The sequence below is a fragment of the Pinus tabuliformis genome, chromosome 7, assembly GCF_031772625.1.
Source record: "Pinus tabuliformis cultivar Carrire ecotype Pingquan chromosome 7, CPIR1, whole genome shotgun sequence".
Lineage (NCBI taxonomy): Eukaryota > Viridiplantae > Streptophyta > Pinopsida > Pinales > Pinaceae > Pinus > Pinus tabuliformis.
In genome coordinates this window covers 592,921,003-592,945,992 of record NC_142293.1, presented here as the reverse complement: position 1 = coordinate 592,945,992, position 24,990 = coordinate 592,921,003, and the positions used below count along the sequence as shown (strand labels likewise).

Genomic DNA, 24,990 nt, shown 5'->3' with positions numbered 1-24,990 from the left:
TTACAATAGATTGCATATCTCTATTTCCTAAGCTGAATATTTGTGAAAATCTGTTGACATCTATATCAAATTGCGAAGTAGTTTTTGTTCTCTTTGAGCTAAATTGTATCAAGAAGATTTGAAATAAGCTGGTGTTTTAATTGTAATATCTTCAAGAGTTTATCTTTTAAGTCTTCATCTAATAAAGCGAACATTTCATTTGGGTAATTGAGGGCTTTTGCGACATAAGTGTTTTCCCATCCTCGAGTCTAACTTCATCCCATCATCTAGTGCATTTCGCATATAAGTTAACTTTGCATGGATAAAATTTACTTCCAAGCATAAGCTTGGTCGATAGACAAATAGATATCCATTCGTCATTTCTTGAGAAGCCTATTTTAATAGTACTTAAAACGTTGACCTTGCAGTCATCAGAGCCACAGCTCTCTGCAGCGCCGGAGGCACCGGGTATGTTAGAAGTTTAGTAGAGGTATCGTTAATCACACCTTAGTGTGCTTCTCCTAATCTTCTCTCTACCAATTACTACGAAATCAGGCTCAACACAGAAAGGATTGAAGGATTCACAATTTAAGTAGGCATTTAACTAAAATTAACCAAGATTCCTGCATCTCACATTAAGTTTTAGGATCTGCATTTCATTCATCTAAGCAGCAGTTGCTAATCGATTACTTGGTCTTCATTTCCCTAGCAAGATCATTGACTCCATAAGGCACTGGTATTAATCGTTTAAAATCTAATCAAATCCTAAGTCTTGCTAAATCTTAATCAAGTACTTGATCGCCTTGTTGTGTCTCCCGAACTGGTTGGTTCCCAACTAGTTCTTCTTCATTCCATTTTTCCATAGGGTCTACCCCCCTTAGCCTGCTGTAGGGAGACAACTTAAACGGAGAGATTGGGGATCAAGGTGACAGCCCTCGATCTGAGCGTTGTCGCGGTGCCTAGACATTTTGTGCGACAACAACTATCATGTTGATGTGATTGCTAAACTAGATATTGATATTGGGCTAATAAAGAAATTGAAGTAAATTGCTCTTAAGCATAGAACATACCATTGTTACCTTAAATTAACACATAGCGAGGGCTCTTGTATCCTTTAAGGGCATCATTGATGGCAGTAACCATTCATGCCAATAAGGTGACCTAAGAACATTGAATGGCATGCCACATGTAAAGAAAAACCGGTAAACTTTTTCATCCACGTCATCCCTACAACCTTGATCATGGAGTTATGATATTGTCTATGTCTTAAAGGGATGTTTGTGCCTGTGGCTATGAATCCACTACCATGAGTGGATGGAGTTCTTCTTCGACCATTGAATGCTCTATGTGTGTTAGTAGCCTCATGTTCAGCGTTTGCTCTTTTTGATTTGTATTGTGCTTCCTCCTCTTCCCTTGTATATTTGGCTCTATGTTGTGTTGGATTTTTGCAGGTTTTGATTCCTATTGGCTTATTTCCATCCCATGGCCTTTTCACACATAGATGCTTTCTAGCATGGGTATATGAACCTGCGTAAGTAGATTTCAGTGGGGGCATATAAATTTAGTGGTTCCACCTCCTCTCCTTACTCCAAGCCTTTTAACATATTTCCACAAGGGTGTTTGGTCTATTTTGGTTTTCTTTCCATCATCATCTTCACTCCCATTATCCTCCTCCTCCTCCTGCTCTTCCTCTTCCACACAATGTCCTAATCCACCACTACCCGCCTCTTCATCATCTTCATCACTTCTTCTTCTTTTGTTTCCCAACGACACCATCATAACCAAAAATGGAACCAACAAGATAAGGCTAAGCCATATATCCATCATGTTTGTTGAAGCTTGAGATTCTTACCTGCAATAAAATGAGCAAGGAATAGGAAAGAGTAGGAGAAGAGAACATAGATTCTAGTAACTAATTTCTACTTCTAGATTTGATAGATTCATTCAACATATAAAAAACACAAATGTTACATGGAAAAATAAAACAAGAATGGGATTAGACCCTACCTCTTTAGCTCCCCAATGATGGTCGCAACCTTCAATCTCCCTTGCAAGATTCCACAATCTTATCTTCCCAAACATTGGATAAACCAACGCTCCCTATGTGTTTCGTGACATGGACTAACCGCCTCTCGTGGATCCTTATCTGTTAAAATTGGCAACTAAGGCCAAACTCCATGTGGGTCATCTTATTTATGGCAACTAATATTTTTCTTAGATCCCTCTCATCGAGAGGTGTAGGATTGATCTAAAGATCATCCGATTCCGATAAGAATTTATGAAGATATGAATTTATTTTGATTATGGACAAATTGTCAAGTTGGCCAGCAACTTATGTAGGCTTAGAAGCCCAACAAACATGTCTATTCAACCTCTACGTTTTAGTATAAATAGAAGAGGACTTGAAATCATTTGACACACACACTCTTCATGTGATCTCCTCCTCTCCACGTCTTTGGGTTTTGGTGGAGGAGAGATACTAAGAATATACGCTGACCTAAGTAAAGATGATGCCCTAGCAGCAGTAAAATGATGCCCTAGCTGCAGTAAGGATGATGCCCTAGCCGCAGTAAATCTATCCGCAACATTTAAGGGTGCCCTAGCCGTAGCATTTGAGGGTACTCTTGACAGCAATAAATGATGATCTAATGCAGTAAACAGAGGCTCAATATGCAGTGCATGAAGGTCCTCAATTACAAAGTAATTAGATTATTATACGTTGTTCTATACGCAACAAGAAGAGGGAATTCGCTGTCCCTATAGACACAATCATGGAAGATGATTATCACTTTGAAGAGAGGCACTTATGGAGGCTCCTACTCAGGTAAGAAGATGCCCTAGGTGCAATTCAGTTGATGCCCAATCTGCAGCCATAATGTGCCCTAGCCACAGGCTTATGAAGAATCCTATACACTGCATAAAGGAGGTCTAAACGCTGGCAAGGGAGACCTAATCTTACGCTGCCCTTAAGTGCCCTAAACGCTGTCCTGAAGGAATCATGAAGAAATCATCTAGCCGCAGTCAAGGAGGATGTATATACACAGCTAGGACAGACCTTCTATATGCTACTTATATGTTGTCCTAAGCCGCAGTAAGAAGGACTAGAAGAGGCCCTCATCTCAGACTTGAAGGTGCTCTAATCCGCTGTCACAACTACAACTATCTAAGGGAGCTTCTATACGTTGCAAAGGAAGCTGAGCCGCAGCATAAAGAAGACACATATCAGCGTAAAAGAGCAGCATGGAAATTCTTGTAACAACATATTAAATACTGTTGTTCTAAGGCATGAATAAGGTACATTTGGGAGCAGCTGTCACTAGATTAGAAGACAAAGGGCAACGCTGCTATTTAGGTTCTTGTTTAGGCTTGTTGAAGAAGTCTACAGCTACAGCTAGCTGCTTTGCTAGGCTGCAAGCCATAGCAAGCAGCTAAGGCTGTTCCAAGGCAGTACTACAACTTACCTTGAGTTCGGATGACAGCATGGATTAGGAGAGACTCTCCTAGGAGGACTGAAGCCCTTGAAGGGCTTAGTTACCTAACAGCCTGGAAGCATGATGTTGAATACAGCAGTAAGCATGGTGCTGCAGTGACACTATGTACGGCAATGATGAACACTGGGTGCAGCACAGTGCAACACGGTGAGCTACAGCTCATGGACAACATGCAGCACAATGATAGGTGAAGGAGTCACCTTGGAGAATCAGTTGAAGCAGCATGTCTTCAACTGATCTCATGTAGATATGATCTACTCTCTTATCTAGAAAGTCAAAGTATTGACTTCTATTGTAAATATACTTTCTCTCTCTCTCTCTCGGCTGAACTATTGAAGAACATAAAAAAAGAATTGATCAAGGGTTTCCCCACATTGGGGTTTGTCCCTCGCTAGCGCCACATCTTGTGTCCTCTTGTCTTGGCTTGTCTTTTGCGATTTATGTTTATGTTCTATCTACAGTTTACTTTAATGCTGATGTGTTTGCTAATTTGAAGAAGAAATTGAGCTAACTATGAAAATTGAAATAAATTGCTCTAAGCATAGAACATACCTAAAATTAACATTATCTCTGGTGATGCGATCCTTGACTAACACCTGCGGGTTTTGGTCGAACGGCAATCGTGATTCCGTCAAGTGGTATCAAAACGCAAGTCACGTTCGATACACACGTCGCTGGCATTAGGGGGGAGATTGTTGAACATTCGATAAACCAACGCTCCCTGTGTGTTACGTGACATGGACTAACTGCCTCTTGTGGATCCTTATCTTTGGCGGTGGGATCATTGACTAACACTTGCTGGTTCTGGTCTAACAGCAATCGTGATTCACATCACCCAATCCTCTCAAATCTTTTCCTCAAGGATCAAACCCTCTCAATCTCTCTCACAAACTCATTAAATGATGTTAAGTGGGAGGGGAGGAGGCCTTTTATTCCCCTTGTCCCTCCCATTTCCCTCCAAAATAAAAAAAAGCCCAATTTGGCAGCACACAAGCTAAAGGATAGAGAGCAATGTTTCTTGGGAGCGGGAGCGAAAGCGGGGAGCGGGAACGAAAACAGGAGTGAGAGCGACATTTTCAAAAGCTCCCGGTTTGGGAGCGAATCCCGGAGCATTTTTTATATAACACATATTTTTTTTATATTTTTTATATTTTGATACATATATGTCAACAAAAACATGTAGAATAATGAATTAGATATAAAAACCATAAAAAAGCATAGATTGAACCATATAACAACAATCATCTAGAAGTTATAATCTTCATCAACCATGTCAACAAGTTAGGAACATAGTAACATACAACATATTGAGTCTCATGATTCATCAATCTTAAAGTTTCAAGCTTTCAAAATTCAATATATAACATTTATAATCATTGATCACCAAAGTTGTACTTGTAAGCTAACTGTAACCATTACAACAAATAATATCTAACATGAAATGAAATGTTATAAAATGAAATGAAATGAAACAACTTTCAACTTTCATGAAGCATCATATTCATAAATCATTACTAATGAGTTATAATTGCCAACTTCAAACTTAAATTGTCATATATTGTTTTAAAAAAATATCATAATAAATATGAAAGAGTCAATAGGTATAAAAGCTACTAGAAACTAGAAAAGAGAAGTAAAACTATTATCTATTTCTTATGCTTGGGCCTCTTGCCACCACGAGAAATGTCTAATTTTTTAGTCTTGTTGGAAAATCAGGGTCCTTGTCATTAATATCACCCTCTAAGCATTAATATCCAGAGGTATCTTTGTCATTACCTCAGTATCTGTATAGGGATCTTTGTCATTAATATCACCCTCTAAACATTAACATAAGATAGAAAAAGCATAGCATGTCAAGTCAAGATTTTGTTTGAGTGATGCGTACACTTTTAGGAGGGTCATGATAGAGGAGTTCGACAACCAATGTCACTAACATCAAGGTACATAGAGGGATTGGTGCTCTTGATTAAATACGAGTTACATACCCTAATACATGACAAAATTCAATGGAAACGTTGCAATACCCCAATCCTGAAATCCTAAAAAACTGATAAGTCTGCTGGATTTTGAATGAAATCTAAAATTCTACTTTCTCCATATGAAATCCAATGAGGCCAGAACCACTCCCAAACATCCTGAGTCATTTCATGGTAATGTTAAGAATTTAAGTAAAAGGATGAAAATGAAGATTAAAGAGAATGTCATTTTTACTTTAAGAATTTAATATTACCATGAATACAGAGGTATCTTTGTCATTACCTCTGTATCTGTATAGGGATCTTTGTCATTAATATCACCCTCTAAACATTAACAGAAGATAGAAAAGCATAGCATGTCAAGTCAAGATTTTGTTTGAGTTATGCGTACACTTTTAGGAGGGTCGTGATAGAGGAGTTCGACAACCAATGTCACTAACATCAAGGTACATAGAGGGATTGGTGCTCTTGATTAAATACGAGTTCCATACCCTAATACATGACAAAATTCAATGGAAACATTGCAATGCCCCAATCCTGAAATCCTGAAAAACTGATAAGTCTGCTGGATTTTGAATGAAATCTAAAATTCTACTTTCTTCATATGAAATCCAATGAGGCCGGAACCACTCTCAAACATCGTAAGTCATTTCATGGTAATGTTAAAAATTTAAGTAAAAAGATGAATATGAAGATTAAAGAGAATGCCACTTTTACTTTAAGAATTTAATATTACCATGAATACAAAGGTATCTTTGTCATTACCTCTGTATCTGTATAGGGATCTTTGTCATTAATATCACCCTCTAAACATTAACATAAGATAGAAAAAGCATAGCATGTCAAGTCAAGATTTTGTTTGAGTGATGCGTACATTTTTAGGAGGGTCATGATACAGGAGTTCCACAACCAATGTCACTAACATCAAGGTACATAGAGGGATTGGTGCTCTTGATTAAATACGAGATCCATACCCTAATACTTGACGAAATTCAATGAAAACATTGCAATCCCCCAATCCTGAAATCCTGAAAAATTGATAAGTCTGCTGGATTTTGAATGAAATCTAAAATTCTACTTTCTCCATATGAAATCCAATGAGGCCGAAACCACTCTCAAACATCCTGAGCCATTTTATGGTAATGTTGAAAATTTAAGTAAAAGGATGAAAATGAAGATTAAAAAGAATGTCACTTTTACTTTAAGAATTTAATATTACCATGAATAGCATATCAATACTAGGGCCTAGACTTGATCATTAAGCTGCCCCACTCAAAAATTAATTGTTTCTTTCAAAAAAAATTGCATTTCGAACATTACTACAAAAAAAAAATTGCAAAAAAGGCAAAAAGCTCCCGAAAACGCTCCCAAAAAGACAAGGAGCGAAAAACATTTTAGGGAGCGCGAGCTCCCAACCTGCTCCCGAGTCGCTCCCGCCTGGAGTGCGGATTGGGAGGGGGGGGGGGGGTGCTCCCCCGCAACACTGATCAAGAGCATTTTTTATTGTTGGGAACGCACTTTGGGAGCGACACTCGCTGAGCGCTCCCGGAACCTCTAGGGAGGGTTTTTCGGGCTACAGGAGTGTTCAAGGAGCATGCTCCTAGAACACTCCTGTTAAGAGTGCGCTCCAAGAGTAGGTGCGAGGGGTCATGCTTCCCCACAACACTAGTTTGAAGTTTGAACCATGACTCCACGTGGACATCTCGACAAACTCCCTTACAGCGACTCATTAAGATAGGATTGATCCTCTTCCATTCAAATTGCATGCTTTCATCACTCACTAATTGACTCTTGATTACTTTCAATGCTTGCTTTTGAACTTTACCTTGTTGAGACTAGACAATCTTTCTTGTGAAAACAAATAGAGGGTGACTAGTCTTTGACAACATCCTTAATTAATGTCTTGTTGTATCCAAGGAGTCCCAGAAACGATTTAACATTATTCATGTCCTTTAAGTCAATCTCCATAGCTTATATGTTTGATACAATCATACAAATGACTTGAGACTCACCCCAACACATTTTTGTTTTACTTTCATTTCAGATTATTGAGTCCCTTTATTTTGTGTGAATCCTCATATTGTCATTATTGTCCATCACAGTTTCACTTTCTATTCTGACAATAACACAAGGTTGTACCAATGTATCAAATTCAACCTACTAATTCCAGAGTGGCTAGGTGCATCTACGCATGTGGTATCCCATTCAATGTTGTTCGCTCTCCTTACTGGCAAGATATGTTAAGGTAAATTAACAAAGCTCCTCAAGGGTACAAGGGGCCCAACTATGAGAAAGTCAGAACTCAGCTTCTCAAAAATAAGGAGCTTGTGGAGGATATCTTATAACCAATTCGTTCTTCCTGAAGTAGCTTTGGGGTTACCATAGTCTCAGATGGATGGACAAATACAAGGCACGGACCATTGATAAATATCATTGCCACTTCCCCCAAGAAGCAATGTTTATAAATGTTAAAATTGGCGATTAAGGCCAAACTCCATGTGGGTCATCTTATTAATGGCAACTGATATTTTTCTTGGATCCCTCTCATCGAGAGGTGTAGGATTGATCTAAAGATCATTCGATTCCAATAAGTGTTCATGGAGATATGAATTTATTAGTGTTATGGGACTGTTCGTCAAGGTCGGCCAGCAACCAAATAAACCCCACTTGTGCTCAACGTTTTAGTATAAATAGAGGTGGCCTTCAAGTCATTTCAACACACACTTGGGATCTCTTCCTCTCTACTTGTCTTTGGGTTTTAGTAGGAGGAAAGATCCTAAGGGATAACGCTGTCGTAATTTAGAGGGAGTGCCCTAAGTCCTACGTTGCCCTATGGAGAAGCCTTAACGCAGCCCTATGGAGAAGCCCTTACGCTGCCCTATGGAGAGGTCCTACGCTGCCCTATGGAGAGGCCCTACGCTGCCCTATGGAGAAGCCCTATGTAAAGGCCCTATGGAGAAGCCCTAACGCAACCCTATGGAGAGGCCCTACACTGCCTTATGGAGAAGCCCTAACATAGCCCTATGGAGAGGCCATACGCTGCCCTATGGAGAAGCCCTACACTGCCCTATGAAGAAGTATAATATTCAGTCATGAAGGGTCTAAGGAGAGACCTTAAGACGTTATCAAAAGGAAGCCTATACGCTGTCCTAAGTGTGGTATGAATATACCCTAGTTGCAGCAAGCCTAGAAGAGAACAGGGAGGAGTTAGGAGGTTATTCTAAGAGGTCGAGGAGCTGTTAAAGAGGGCCGCAGCCCATATCTTGAGGTTGAGAGGCAGGGGGAATGTTTTAGGGTGGTTAGGTGAAGGAATATCCCTTAGAAGGGTTGCCGCAGCTAAGGGACAGCTTGTTGTAGCAAGCCGCAGTAGATAAGAGGAGGTCGAAGGGTGGAATAGGGGTTGGAACAGCCGAGCATTGCAGCCAAGGCTTTCCTCCCCTCCTAGAAAGGAAGCCACAGTTGTGGAGGGCTATTCTGGCCACATTTTGAAGGCTGTTAGGACTGCTGTTAGAATGCCCTAACCAGTCATGCAATGCAGCAAACAGAGAAGCCCCAAAACAATGATGATGATACATTGAAGCAGCATGATGATGGAAGCAGCAATGATGATGATACATTGAAGCAACATGATGATGGAAGCAGCAATGATGATGATATATTGCAGCAGCATGTTGATGAATGCTGCAGCATGATGGGTATAGTGAAGAAGTGTATCATAGCATAATGAGGGGCAGCACAATGGTGAGGTGCAGCAGTATGATATAGCAAGTTCATGGTGCTGCAAGTATAGCACAATGGTACAGCAGCATGCAAGGGGCAGCGAACTAACATTGCGACAATTGTATGGTACTTAGGAGCAAGTACACCAAGCATGCAATGGTACAGCAAGCATGCAAGGGACAGCAAGCAAGCAATGGGACAACTAACATGGACAACATGGTTCAATCATGACACATGGGACAGCAGTACAGCATTAGGTGCAGCAGTCATGAGGTCCAGCATTGTGATGATGGGTGCAGCATGGTGCAACATAGTGAGGTGCAGCATGATGACGAGATGCAGCACGATGATAGGTGAAGGAGTCACCTTAGAGAATCAGTTGAAGCAGCATGTCTTCAACTGATCTCATGTATCATCTTCTTAGAGATGATCTATGCTCTCATCTAGATAAGTCAAAGTGTTGACTTCAATTGTAAATGTACTATCTCTCTCTCTCTCTCTCTCTCTGCTAAACTATTGAAGAATATATAAGAAGAATTGATAAAGGGTTTCTCCACATTGGGGTTTGTCCCTGGCTAGCGCCACATCTTCTGTCCTCTTGTCTTAGCTTGTCTTCTGCAATTTATATTTATGTTCTATCTGCAGTTTACTTTAATGATGATGTGATTGCTAATCTGGAAAAGATATTGAGCTAACTGTGAAAATTGAAATAAATTGCTCTAGCATAGAACATACCTAAAATTAACAATAAAGGTGGAACACTGCGCAGGAGAGGTAAAATATGCATAGTTCATTGTTGATGTTATTATAAAATATATTGAAAAAATAGGGCCTAACAGGGTGGAGCAAGGTATCATGGATAATGCACCAATTTGCAAAGCTGCAGATTTAATTATTGAGGGGAGGTATGACGACATATTTTGGACACCCTGCATTGTCCATAATCTGAATCTAATCTTAGAGGAGATCGACAACAAAGTTCCATGGATAAAGGAAATCACAGGGGAAGCAAGGGAGATTGTTAAATTCATCACCAACCACCACCAATCTCAAGCAATATTTCGAGAGTACTCCAAATTGGAGTTGTTAAAAGTTGTTGAGACAAGATATGCCTCAAACTTCCTGATGTTGCATCGCCTTGTTGAGGTTAAGCAAGCATTAGTTTCTATGGTGGTGAGTCAACTTTGGGTTGAGTGGAGACAAGCAGATTCAGAGCAGGGATATATGGTGCGTAGATTGTGCCTTGATAGATTGTGCCTTGATAAGGATTCGTGGAGCAAGATAGATTTCTTGCTGAAATTCACAACCCCTGCATTCGAGCTTCTTCGGAATGACAACACTGACCAACCTTTTTTTAGGAAAGGTATATGATGGAATGGATTCCATGGTTGAGAAAACTATGGAAATCATTTCATAAGAGTCTCCACAACTTTTGTTTGTTGATGATCATTTTGTTGCTTTAGTCAAGAAAATCATTGTTGATGGGTGGAACAATTTCAACACTCCATTGCACACTTTAGCACATGCCTTGAACCCCAAATTTTATGATGAGGAGCTTATTGCTCAAAAATATGGGAAGAGGAAGACACCCCATAAGGATAGAGAGGTGGCTAATGGGGTGAAAAAAACCCTTATGAGAATATTTCCATCTCAACTACACAGGGAGGTAAAAAAAATAATTTGCCAGTTTTGCTGCAAGATTAGATGATTATTCAGATATATCAGCTTTGGAGGAGAGGAGCACCATGAACCCAGTTAGGTGGTGGATTTGTCATGGAGCAAATGGTGTACATTTGCAAGACCTTGTCATTCATGTTCTTTCACAAGTGGCAAGCTCTTCATCAACAGAAAGGAATTGGAGCACCTATGGTTTTATTCATTTTGTGAAGCGCAATAGGTTGGGCTCACAAAAGGTAGAGGATCTTGTTTATGTGCACTCCAACCTTGGCCTTGCATCTCGTAGGGGTCCAGAATACAACAATGGTCCTTCTAAATAATGGGATGTGGATCCAGAAAGTCCTGATTTGGATCTCTCTCTTGCTGCCCTGAATATTGAGCTCCAGCGTGGAATTGGCCCATCATCTTCTTCAGCACCACCATCCATTGTTGAGCATGCTTTTGCTTCTATTTTTTATGAGGATTATGATGATGAGGATTAGTCTTTTGTCTTTATAGTTCTTGCAGCCTCATAGTCTTTATTGTACTTGCAGCCTCATATATATAATAAAGGCTGATTTTGAGATTTGGATATATAATAAAGGTTGATTTTGGATATTCCGATATTGCTATTTTTATTACGTGATCATTCATGAGTAAATGTGATGTAAATTTAGTCATAGTGTTTAAACTTTAAATGTAATAAATTATAATGTATCATGTATGCTGTATGATCGCACATAACATTTCTTAAATGTCCTATATTCTAATATATATATATATATATATATATATCTATATATATATATATATATATCGCGTTTCCCTGTTTCCAAAATTTGGGGGGTAGCGTTTCATACCCGTGCCCGTTTTGGAAACTCGTACCCATTTCCCCGTTTTGTGCAACTTAGCTTGTGATCTTCTTGATTTATATTTTGGTAATTGCTTTGATGAAATAAGAGAGCATATTAATGATAATAAAGCCAACAAAATCACAATTAATTATCATGCAAAGAGAAATTAACCCTAATATACCAGTATCTTAATTTCTCAACACCTTCTGGTATGCAGGATACTCCATAGAGCTGTATCCTGTTTGCATCTCATAAAACTGAAGAGGCAAATGCAGAAAATCCATTTGCCGGAAAATATATACATTCAAATGTTTAGATGAATGCCAAAAGCAACAACCTCTACTCTAATGTTCATTGTTGTAAACCTCTTGAAGTTTATGTAAAATAAGAAAATTGATGGTTTTGCATCCTGAATATAGACAACGTTGAAGGATGAAGGATGTTGATCAATAGCAATCAACAGTAAATCCATAAACATTAGTGTTTTCTTTCAGCATTCCTCTTAATATGGCAATAAATAAAAGTTTGCTAATATGCCAAGTACTACGTCTAAGAACTGGTCATGGAAAGGACTAACGTCTAATTAGTTGATTCAGATAGCTGTCTATGATGAATAAAACACATGAGCTGCAAAAGTAATTTGCAAGAAAAGAAGACTCTAACCTTGCTGTAATCAAGACAATCGTATTTTGGGCAAATGATCTCAGCATTATGTCCCAATTCTTGAACTGCACGAGAAAGACTTGTAACCACATCTGCCAGTCCTCCAACCTGAAGCATATCATTATACATGCATCAAAACATCTTTCACTATTGACTCTGTCAGATCTAAATTCAAATTTGAACATAAACCAAAAATAATATCTTGGAACTTGCTTACATAAATTATGGGGCAGATTTCAAGTACACATGGCATGGCTAATTACTCCACATTCAGTAAGGTTGATAAATGACCTATAAAGACTAAGAATTTTAAATATAGTGAAGCAAGAAAACATGAGATTACTTCCTCTTGCATGAAGAAGCTCAATGGAAAAGATTGAAAACACACTGTGCAACCAACAAGACACTCCACTATCTAGATATTATGTGAACTGGAGCTGCCAGATTTTGTGAGCTTCCCCTATTCCACAAAAATTAACTCATTCACAGAAGATTAAATCCCACTGGATCTCAAATAAATTGAAGTAGCACCCAACATTTAAACTCAGAGAAACAATTTTATTATTGCAAGAATCTCAATCTGCCACCAGGAAATAAGAAACACACTCTCAGATGTTAATATACATTCTAGAATCTTTACTCACTATTCACATCCCATCTCCTCCAAATTACACCTCCCAACTAATCCTGCCAGCAAGGGAAAAACCAATTCCTTAATGGAATTAAGATGCCATTGTTTTGTCCTTCATGAAGTACCTACCTACCATAAGGTGTTGGATGTGTGATTGGTTTCCTTGATGGAGATGCACGAGAGCTTCAATACAAAACTCCCACATATCTTAGGTTATTCTTAGGTATCTTCCTTTAGATAGAGCATGCGACAACGTTATAAAAACTAACCAAACTAGACAGGCACTAGGTTTGGACCAGTTTAGGGATTTCCTAGTTGAAATCCGGTTGGTGCGTGGGGGGGCGGCACATGGGAATTCCATAAGAAACTAATGAAAACTAGCCACTTTGTTTCACTCTAGCTGGAAATAGCTGGTTCTAGCCTGTTCAATATTAACACGACCCCACCCATGTAAAAGCATAAAAAGAAATTATAAGATAACAAAAACCCTAAACCTAAACTAAAACCAAATTTTCATCTATGTAACGATGCACAACACCCCACCTCACCCCCTCCCCCCCACACCAACCAACAAATTTGCCTCACACTTCTCATTCTTCAAATGCAATCTTTTGAAAACTTTGACATTATTAGAATATTAATGCTCAAACACTAAAGTTGAAAGGCAATAAAGTCAGTGTTATTAATGATTTTAATGAAATGATATTGGAACATTTATTAAAAATTCATCAAGAAAATTAGGTAGTATGATTGTAATACCCTAACTATGGAATTCTTAAGCAGACAGTAATTGGGTTTATAATTTTAAATTTTGCAGAAGAATACCTGGAAATTGTTTTTGTTGTTGAGGTCAATCTCGGGCTGTTGACGCTCCAAATTCGCTCTTGTTACCAAAAGACCAACACCTCCCTGCCAAACTGGGCAAAATCTCGATACCCAGCTCCAAAATACTTCAAATTTGAAGTAATTTGGCCCTCGTGCCCAAAAGCTTCAAGGACAATTAAGGTTGCTCTAACTGTAGTTCTTCACTGTAAGTTCTTCCTTCCTGCACTGCGTTCTCCAGGCCAACCTCCCCTTCGAAAGCAAACTCCCTTTTCTTATATAGGACCCTCATCTGTTTCAGGGCGATGATTTTTTTGTTCCCAATTCCTCCAGCGAAGGGTTAAGTGATAAGCTTTGGCTTACGGTTGAACAGGCATCTGCCACCTGCGTCTATGGTTGACAGCGTTCTCTTTTAAACTCTTATAATATTTATAGACCATATATGTTATGTGCCTTATATTGTGTTCATAATATGGTTTTGGTAAAGTTTGCATAGGGTCCTTTTACGTTTTATTATCATTTAATTAATAATTATTTCTTTTAATTCCTTTGAATTTTATTTAATATAAAATTTCATTAATATAATTAATAATATCAATAATTAATGCAATATTTAGTTAACATAATTAATAACATTATAGTTACCCTTTTATTTTGTAAAATACTCTGAATTTACTTTCATTCATACTAATTATGGTGGTATATATATAGCAAGTCATCCACCTTAATACGCTTATTATATTCTGGCGAGTCTAGGTATTTACTTAGAATGTCAATAATTCATTCATTGGACTTTTCATAAATGGTTAGCACATATACTAATGCAATACATGCATGTGTAGCTGTCATATGCATGTGTCGTATGTATGCTATTATTCGCAGTCTGTTTGTAAATTGTAGGTGGGTCATTACAATAACCACCACATCGATGTAATAAAAATGGGAACACATCATTGTATATGTTATAACTTCTTGAATAGTAAAATAATTCTTCTTCAATTAAAAGTACAAGTGGCTCCTGCATTTAGAGTGACACAATAATATAACCAAAATCCAAAGTGGCAATATTAGCACTTGTATATATTGCAACAATTTGAAGTTTCAAAATTATCGCAATAATTTCAGTAATTATCGCAATAATTTAGAAATGATCGCTCTATCTATATCAATATCACCTTATAACCTATGTCACATGGTTCAAGTTCGAATTTGGGTCCGAAAACAATTAAGTTCAATGTGGATTTGAATCTTTTGATAAAGTTCGTATGAGGTAGAGATCCTACTCCACACAAAACAAGGAAAGTTGTAGAGACTTCATAGAATGAATTTACAGATGCTTCGTGACACTTTATAGAATGAATTTACAGATGCTTCGCTTGCATGTCCGCCATGATATCTCTGCAACCATAGTCATATATGTAGGATGAGTCATGATGGGCACATTTGACCATTGTAAGGTGTTAAAATTGTAGCTAGAGCAAGTGTCTCTACATAGGCCTTGTGTCCAAGCATGTAGAAGATACCTTAATAATTACTTATTTCAGCAGTTTTTTTTCTAAGTTTAAACTTAGGAAAAGAATTATAATTAATTTAATTAGTTATTACCGGCTTTGTAACTCAGATTTCTAAATTTTATAACTTTGGAAATTAATATTTCTATTTTTGATTGGATCAAAAGAAAGTGATAAGATCAAATTTTGGCCTTTGATCTTTTCTTTGAAGATCTCAATGAAGAAATAGGTTATGAGAGAAATTATAAATTGGGTGAGAAGAAGGAAGGTCAAATAATTGATAAGAAGGGACCAAGAGGGCCGATTTGGGTGAGAACGAGGAAGGTCAAATAATTGATAAGAAGGGACCAAGTTCATAGAGATAGAGGGGTTGTGTTTAGGTCGTCATCTACCGAAGAGAGGGGGCCATGCCCAAGCCAACTTCATAGCAGAAAGAAGTCAAGTCTTTAGGGCCGAGTTCTTTGCTAGAGGACAGCTCATGTCATGGGCTGAGTTCGTTAAAGAGAAAGGGGTCATACGCTACAAAAGAGAGGTTGTTTATTGGATCATACTGTGCAAAGGAGAGGCGTTATTTTCAAGGGTTCTTCTTGGCTGTAAATTGGCTGTTGTAATATTTTCCTGATTTATTCTATGAAGCCTCATAAAATCCCTCTTTGTTGGTTTTCCCCACACTAGGGTTTTCTAGGGTAAAAGTTGTGTAAAATTTTATGTGCTTGGATTTCTTGTTTCTGCTATGCATAATTTGTTAGAAGCTCAATTGTGTTAATTGTGCGTAGATTTCGTAGCTTAATTTTTTCTAGGTCTTGAGTAAAATAATTTTTTGGGTGTAAAAATTTACTGGCACATTAATCATTTGGATGGGCATACAGAAATTAACATGGTATCAGCGCCAAGCCTCTAAATGAAATTCAAGCATTGCACAGGTTCAAGCTCAAAGGGGTTCGTGGTCTTCCTAGGGTTTTCAAGAAACAATTATTCAAGGGTTTGATTTACCATGGCAACCAATGTCAAGTATGAAGACAGGTTAGAAGGGGCCTAAAACTATATTCAGTGGAAGTCTGGATCATACCTATTCTCAAGGAGAACAAGTTGTGGAGCTATGATCATTCCATGAGGTGAAAGACACAAAGGAACGGAATATGATCTCTGATGGTGTGAAAGATCCCCTAATTCCCCATCTGTCTAAGAAAACGATTGCCAAAGAGACGTGGGATGCACTCACCAAGTTGTACTAGTGTAACCAAAACCAAAAGATGGTGCTAAGGGACAAGCTCTACAGCACCAAGATGTCCAAGGGAGAGAACGTGGCTTCCTACCATACCAGGCTGACGCAGCTGCAAGATGAGATGGCAGCTATAGGGGAGATAGTCCCTGATTCTGATCTGGTACATATAGCCTGGAATGACTTTACAAAGAAATGGGATGTATTTGTAAAATGCATCATGGGACAAGAGCATATTCCCACTTGGGAAAGGCTATGGGATGATTTCACACTAGAGGAGATCCGAGAAGGGTCTCAGAGTGTAGATAAAAAGAAGAATGTTGAGGAGGAAGAGAACCTGGCGATAACCTCTAAGGGCAAGGGAAAGGCTAAGAAAAACTCCACTAAAGGAGCTAACATAAAGGTCAAGAAAAAGAAGTTCAATGCTGGCAAAGTGAAATGCTTTGCTTGCAACCAGCTAGGGCATTTTGCCAGCCAGTATCCTAACAAGAAAAAGGGTAAACTAAAGAAGCAAGTCACTACCACAGTTGAGATGGACGAGTTTGCAACCATATTTGAGGATGAATTCTCACTCACCATGTGTCTCTCTAGCTCAATGGCCATCGGCATGTGGTGTGTTGACAATGACGCTTCATGTCACATGACTGGCGTGTGAGAGTACTTTACTAATCTGAAGGAGAACAATTTGGAGTTCCATTATGAGCTTGGTGAAAATGCCAAGTACAAGCTACCAGGCAGTGGAAGTATTAAGTTTCAAAGGGAGTCTACAAAGCCTCTACTAGTGAAAGATGTGATGTATGTTCTAGGCTTGACGAAGAATTAGATTTATGTTTCAGCCTTGCAGGACAAGGGTTTTGTGGTGATTTTCTGAGATGGAAAGGTGTATACTTGTCCCAAGGGTTCCAGCTTCAGCATAGCAAAGGTGCTTGGAATGAGAAGAAACAAGTTGTATAGACTTCAGTTCCAGCGAACCAAAACATTCTTAAGCAGCAGCAGCAGCAATCGTGACTTGGTGGAGTTGTGGCATAGGAAAATGGCACACTTGCACAATGGAGCACTCAAAATGTTCAGGGAGGCCCTGACCGAGATACCTAATTTCACAACAGATCAAAATGACGTGTGCAAGGGGGGTGCCATGGGCAAGTACACCAAGACTGTGTTTTCCAGCAGTGGCAACAGGTCCAAGGGAATCTTGGACATGACCATTCAAATGACCGAGATACCTAATTTCACAACAGATCAAAATGACGTGTGCATGGGGGGTGCCATGGGCAATTACACCAAGACTGTGTTTCCCAGCAGTGACAGCAGGTCCAAGGGGATCTTGGACCTGACCATTCAGATTTATCTGGGCCCATGTCAATGGTGTCTATTGGAGGGTTCAACTACTATTCGACCTTCATAGATGCCCATTCTATGGAAACCTAGATCTATTTTACAAAGCCCAAGGACAAGGTCTTTAGTCGCCTGCACAAGTTTAAAGCTCTTATGGAGAACCAGATGACGAGAAAGATCAAGTTGCTTGCATCTCACTATGGAGGTGAATACAACTCGAATGCCTTCAAGGAGCTTTGTGTAGATTCTACAATTAAGAGGGAGTTGATAGTTCCATATAACCCACAACAGAATGGAGTATCGAAGAGGAAGAATGGAGCCATTGTTGGGACAGTGAAACCAATGTTGCATGATCAAGATCTGCCTATGTTCTTATGGGCAAAAGAGTGTAACACAACAGTTTATTTGCAACACAAGAGTCCACACAAGGTGTTGGGGAGGATGATCCCTGAAGAGGAGTTCACGAGAAAGAATCCAAAGGTTGGGCATCTTCATATCTTTGGGTGCTTTATTTATTGCCACGTTCCATCAAAGAATAGGACGAGGCTTGAACCTATTGCGAAGAAGGGTATCTTCGTTGGACATAGTGATCCCTCAAAGGCTTACAAAGTCTACATTCATGCAATCAAAAAGACAGTGGTGCGAAGGCATATGAAATTTGAGGAGGATAGGGCTTTTAGAGAGTCTTGTGGCACAATGCTAGCTATGGGAGCAGTTCAGGAGCAGGAAGCACCAAAGGAAGAAGGGAGACGTCCATTACACAATTGTAGGACATCAGACTTGTGTGCAAGACGAATAAGATGATCATGAGGAGGGCCGAGATGCTCCATTTACCTAGGTCGAGACAATGTTACTTGGGAGCGGGAGCGGGAGCGGGGAGCGGGAGCGAAAACGGGAGCGGGAGCGACCATTTTCAGAAGCTCCCGGTTTGGGAGCAATTTTTTAAAAATATATATATATTTTTTATATTTTTTAATTTTTGATACATATATGTCAACAAAAACATGTAGAATGATGAATTAGACATAAAAAACATAAAAAAACATAGATTGATCATTGAACCATATCACATCAATCATCTAGAAATTATAATCGTCATCAACCATGTCCACAAGTTAGTAAAATACATATTACAACTGCAACATATTGAGTCTTATAAATCATGATTCATCAAATTCAATCTTAAAGTTTCAACTTCAAGCTTTCAGAATTGAAAATTCAATAACATTTATCATCATTGATCACCAAAGTTGTACTTGTAAGCTAATTTTAACCATTACAAGAAGTAATATCGAAGATATTTCTAAGTCCTAACTTCTAACTGTTAACATGATATGAAATGTTAAAAATTTATAAAATGAAACATGAATAATGAGATGAAATGAAACAACTTTAGTCTTTCACAAAGCATCATATTCATAATTCACAATCATTACCAATGAGTTATAATTGCCAAGGCCCAACTTCAAACTTCAAATTTTCATTGTCACAGTGATATAATGTTTACAAAAAATATCATTATGATATGAAAGAGTCAAGAGTCAAGAGTCAAGGACTCAAAACTCAACAGTTATGAAAACTAAAGTCTAATAGAAACTAAAAAAGACAAGTAAACTGTAAATCTACATGTGGCCCTTGCCACGAGAGTCTCCAGGAGTATAAGCAGGTCGTGGTGGTCTTCTAGGAGTCTCCCGCACAGATCGACGACCAGAACTAGAACCTCCACGCGAGGGTGTAGATGGAGGTGGCGACAGCAAAGGAACAAGACTCGGACCTCGAGCACTGCTACTGCATGGTGGAGGTGCTGCATGGTGGAGGTGGAGGTGGAGGTGGCATGGCTGCTGCTTCATTTTCATCCCTTACAAGTTCCTCTTCTAGTTCTTCAATATGTACAATGCCATCCTCCAAATTGTCATCCTCTGGGTGATTGTCCCAAATTTTATATGTGGGATCCTCATTAGCCTGATCACAGTAATGACTCAACAACCTCAAGTTGTAGTGCACATAAACCAAGCTTTCTGCTCGGTTTTCATTGAGTCTGTTTCTTTTCACATTATGTATATAGCTGTAGGTGCTCCAACACCTCTCTGCAGAAGAAGAATTTACAACCTGTGAAAGAACTTTTTTTGCCAATTTTGGCAAAAGTCCGTGGCCGCCATATGTTTCCCACCATGTGAGAGGTTCAAATTTATCTTTGTCGTCCATTGCATGGAAGTTACCATACAAACCAGTGCCACTGAAGTATCTGCCTATTTCAAGGCGCACAGCTGCACATTCCTCCCTGTCAGGTACCAACTTTTGTAATGCTTCCAAATATCCTTTAGTTACCTCTGGATCTAAATGGGGTTTGGTCCTAACCCCACCCCCTGCTGCAGGTTGGCCCAATCAAGATGTAGAGTAGTATTTTGGCGTAAGGATATACACCAAGCAATGTAGTGGAAGGTTAAGCCTATTCCACCGTTCACACACACAATCATGAATCAGTTTGTACAAGTTGGGATCTCTATTATGAACAATGTCTTTTATTTCCCCCAACATGGTATCCATTTGCTCATACACCTCGCCAATCACTGGTTTGTCTGTATCTGCAAACCGAATCATGTGATAAATTGGCTTGGTGAAATCCAATACCTGCCTCACACTTGTCCAAAACTGCCCATCAAGAGCGGCCTCCTCCACCATTTCAAAACCTGCCATGTCAGCTACATTTGTAGCCCTTTCCTTTAACACCTGCCAATGTGGACTTGATACCATGCTAGCTAATGCCTCTCTTACCTTCAAAAGGCGCCTGAAGGTGAGGTAATAGCTACCAAATCTAGTCTTCGCAATCTTCAGCAACTCCAATCTTGAGTGACTGCGGAAAAGGCCATGGGTATTGCTATGATTTGTAATAAATTTTATCATTTGTTTGCCTTTCTTGTACAAATCACCAATCCATTGGTATTGTTCATTTTTGTTTTTGACAATATCATGCAACAGAAGGTTCAATGTGTGAACCAAACATCCAGACCAAAATATGTTGGGGTATTTATCCTCAATAATTGCTCCCGTTGCCTTACAATTAGGAGCATTATCAGTGATGACTTGGATGACATTGTATGGGCCAATACGCTCAATTGTTTCAAGTAATGCTTTTGCAATGTTGATGGCGGTCTTGAACTTATCTGAGTAATCATGTGCAGCAAGAAAGATGGGACCACTAACAGACACAGCAAGAACACTTATCAATGGCTTGCCTTTTACATTTGTCCATCCATCAGATACAATGGACACCCCATGGTCAGTCCAAGAACTTGTCATTTTATTCAAAGAATGTGATATTTTTGCTTTTTCATGATCAAGGCCAATGGTTCTTGCCTTGTCATACCCAGGGCTCTTGTATCCTTTAGGGGCATCATTTATGGCAGAAACCATTTCGTGCCAATAAGGTGAGCGTAGAACATTGAATGGTATCCCATATGCATAGAGAAACCTGTAAACTTTTGAATCCACATCATTCCTACACCCCTCATCAAGGAAATCTGATATGGTTCTACGCCTTAAAGATGATGACCCTGTGCCTCCATGTCCATATCCACTGCCTTGGGAGGATGCTAAAGGAGTTCTTTGTGATTGTGAGCTTGGTTCAAAGAAACCCCTTGATTTTTTTGTTCTGTATTGGGCTTCCTCCTCTTCCCTTATGTATTTGGCTCTATCCGCTGTTGACACCGCTGTACAAGTTTTGATTCCTATTTGTTTCTCTCCATCCCATGGCCTTTTCCCGCAGAGGTGTCTTCTAGCACGGGTGTATGAACCTGTGTAATCAGTGTTGCAATGGGGGCAATGAAATTTAGTGGTTCCACCCCCTCTCCCTGTTTCAGCCCTGTGAACATATTTCCACAATGGAGTTTGGTCTTGTTTAGTTTTTTGAGGGTCATGTTCACCCTCCTCCAGCTCCTCCTCATCGGGGTTTTCACCCATTTGACTTTCTCTGGCTTCTTCATCCCCCTCTTCAGTTTGGGGCCCCCTCCGTTTCCTACTCTCCAGCACCATAATAACCATAAAAGGGACCAGGAAGAGGAAAATGCCAATAAATATAGCCAGGTCCATGGTGTTTGATGTTTGTAGGGTTTTGATTCTTGAATCTGCAAATTAATTTAATTTATTGGGATTAATTAATTTAATTTATTAATTTAATTTAAATACATGATTTTTAAACTCAAACAGTTAAATTAAATTAACTAAATTACTATCTAACCAGCTAAACTAACTAAATTACTAAGTTACTTACCTCTGCAGGCTTGCTCCTCGCTCCTTGGCACTTGCTCCTCGCTCCTCAGCACTTGCTCCTCGCTCCTTTGCTCTTGCTCCAGCTCCAAACTCAAGCTCAATGAAGTTAGAATGAATTTTTTTTGGCCCATTGGGCTTTTAAAACCCAAAAAAAATTTAAATTTTTTTTATCTTTCGGGTCCGCGGATTTTTTTTCCGCCGAACCGCTCCCGGAGCGATTTTTAATGCTCGGGAGCGATCAGCGAGCTCCCCGATCGCTCCTAAGCGTTAAAAATCGCTCCGGGAGCGCCGGAGCGATCGCTCCCTATATCGCTCCCTAACAGACCAGGGAGCGCAAATTTTTTTAAGGGAGCGCGCTCACGAAAATGGACGGGAGCGATTTTGGGAGCGCGCTCCGGGCGGGAGCGGGTTCGAGGGGGGGGGGGCGCTCCCCCGCAACATAGGGTCGAGACTTCCAAGAAGAAGAGGTAGAAATGGGTAGAGTGTACCTGAAGGGGAGCTCAGGAGCAGGTGGATGCTCCTAAGACTTTAGTCAGAAAGTGCGGACCACCACAGAGATTTTCTGATTATATGGCTCTTATAAGCGAGTTGATTAAAGTCGAGCCTTCCAATTTTCAAGAGGCATCTAAGCAGTAAGTGTGGAGGGATGCCATGGTGAAAAAGCACTCTTCCATCATGAACAATGATGAATGGGAGGTTATGCCACAGCTTGAAGGGAAATCAGTGGTGGGATCTAGGTGGATTTATAAGATCAAAGACATTGTTGATTGCAGTGTTGAGAAGTACAAAGCTTGGTTTGTGGCTAAGGGGCTCTCTCAAAGAGAGGAAGTTGACTATGATGAGACATTCACATCTATAGCCAAGTATTCTTACATCAAGGTCGTGATTTCTATTATTGCATAGATAGGTTGAATGATCCATCAAATTGACATCAAGACGACATTTCTTAATGGTGTGATTGAGGAGGAGGCCTATATAGAGCAAACGCATGGATTTGTAGTGCATGGGAGGGATTCTCATGTATGCAGATTGAAGAAAGCATTGTAAAGACTCAAGAAAGCACCATGTGCGTGGTATTCTAGGATAGACAGCTCCCTGTTGGGGATGGACTTTGCCAAGAGTAACAATGACTTAAACCTGTACTACATATTGGTCAAGCGAGAGCCACCCATTCTTGTGTTATATGTAGATGACTTGTTTCTTATAGGTTCATAGAAACTCATTACAAATTGCAACAGGGATCATGCTTTGGAGTTCGAGATGAAGGATATGGGTTGACGCACTAGTTTGTTAGGCTAGAGGTGTGACAGCGATACAGAAGGATCTTCCTTAAGAAGGGGAAGCGCATTGTGGAGATCATGAAGCAACTGAGGATGCAGAACTGTAGGCCTCTGGCTACGCCAATGGTAACCAATTGGAAGAAAATTCATGCTTTCAAACGAGAAACACTAGACCCCGCTTTATACAGCTAGTTGATAGGCTCTCTTATGCATCTAGTCAACACCAAACCAGATATATGTTTTGTTGTCAATACTCAATTATTTTATGGTTGAGCCAAAGTAAGTGCATGGTATAGTGGAGTATGCATTGAGTTATGTCCAAGGAGATGGAATGAAGCTAAATAGGCAGGCAGCGCAATTGATAAGAAAATTACTTTAGGCTATTGTTTTAGCTTGCGGTCTAGAGATGTTTCTTGGTTCAGCAGGAAACAGAAGTCAGTTGCACCGAGTTCTGCTAAAGCTGAGTACATAGCAACAATTTTGGCATCATACAAGGCCATTTGGCTTCAGAAATTACTCATGGGGTTGTTTGATCAGGAGTTGGAGTCAACCATGATACATTGTGAAAATCAAAGTTGCATCAAGCTCTTAGAAAATCCAATGTTTCATAGCAGGTCAAAACATATAGAGATAAGGTATCACTTCATCCAGGACTGTGTGCAGAAAGGCAAGTTGAAGCTATAATATGTGCCTACAGATGAGTAGGTTGTAGACATCCTCATAAAGACCTTGATGAAAGGTAAGTTCGCCTTCTACAAGGACAAGTTAGGTGTTGGTGCAGAACACCTTCCTCGCAAAGAGGGAGTGCTAAAAGTGTAGTCCAAACAGGTGTCTCTGCGTAGGCCTCGTGTCAAGGCATGCAAAAGATACCTTAATAAGTACTTATTTCGGCAGTTTCTTCTCTAAGTTTTAACTTAGGAAAAGCATGATAGTTAATTCTATTAGTTATTATTGGCTTTGTAACTCAAATTTCTAAAGTTTATAACTTTACAAATTAATATTTCTTTTTTTGACTAGATCGAAAGAAAGTGATAAGAAAAAATTTTGGCCTTTGATATTTTCTTTGATGATCTCAAGGAAAAATAGGGTTATGAGAGAAATTATAAATTGTTGGAATGAGTGGGTGAAGGACACATTTTGGAGATCACTTCAAGTGAGATAGAAGAGGGTCGATTTGGGTGAGAAGAAGGAAAAACGAGCAGCTGAGGAGAAGGGACCAAGTTCACAAATAGAGTGGGTTGTGTTCAAGCCATCATCTGTTGAAGAGAGAAGTCATGCCCAAGCCAAGTTCGTAGGAGAGAGAGGTCGAGTCCTTAGGGCCAAGTTGTCTACTGGAGGAGAGGTCATGTCCCATGCTGAGTTCACTGAAGATAAGCGGGCCATATGTTGCAGATGGAGAGGTTATTTGCTAGGCCATATTATGTAGAGAAGAGGGGGTGTTTTCTAGGGTTGTTCTTGGCTATAAATTCTCTAGAACTACTATTGTAATGTTTTCCTGAATTATTCTCTAAAGCCTAATAAAACCCCTCTGTCAATTTTCCCAACACTAGGATTTTCTAGGGTAAAATGTGTAAAAGTTTA

General features: G+C 39.5%; 1 protein-coding gene across 3 annotated transcripts in view; it reads right to left on the bottom strand.

Annotated features, from left to right (window-relative positions):
* SS3 (starch synthase 3) overlaps positions 1–24,990 on the bottom strand; it is a 549,711-nt gene that overhangs the window by 328,292 nt on the left and 196,429 nt on the right. For all 3 annotated transcript variants that reach the window (XM_089458559.1, XM_089458560.1, XM_089458558.1), the window contains one exon: positions 12,340–12,447. In XM_089458559.1, the coding sequence (XP_089314685.1) occupies positions 12,340–12,447 (108 nt within the window). The remainder of the gene's footprint in view (positions 1–12,339; positions 12,448–24,990) is intronic.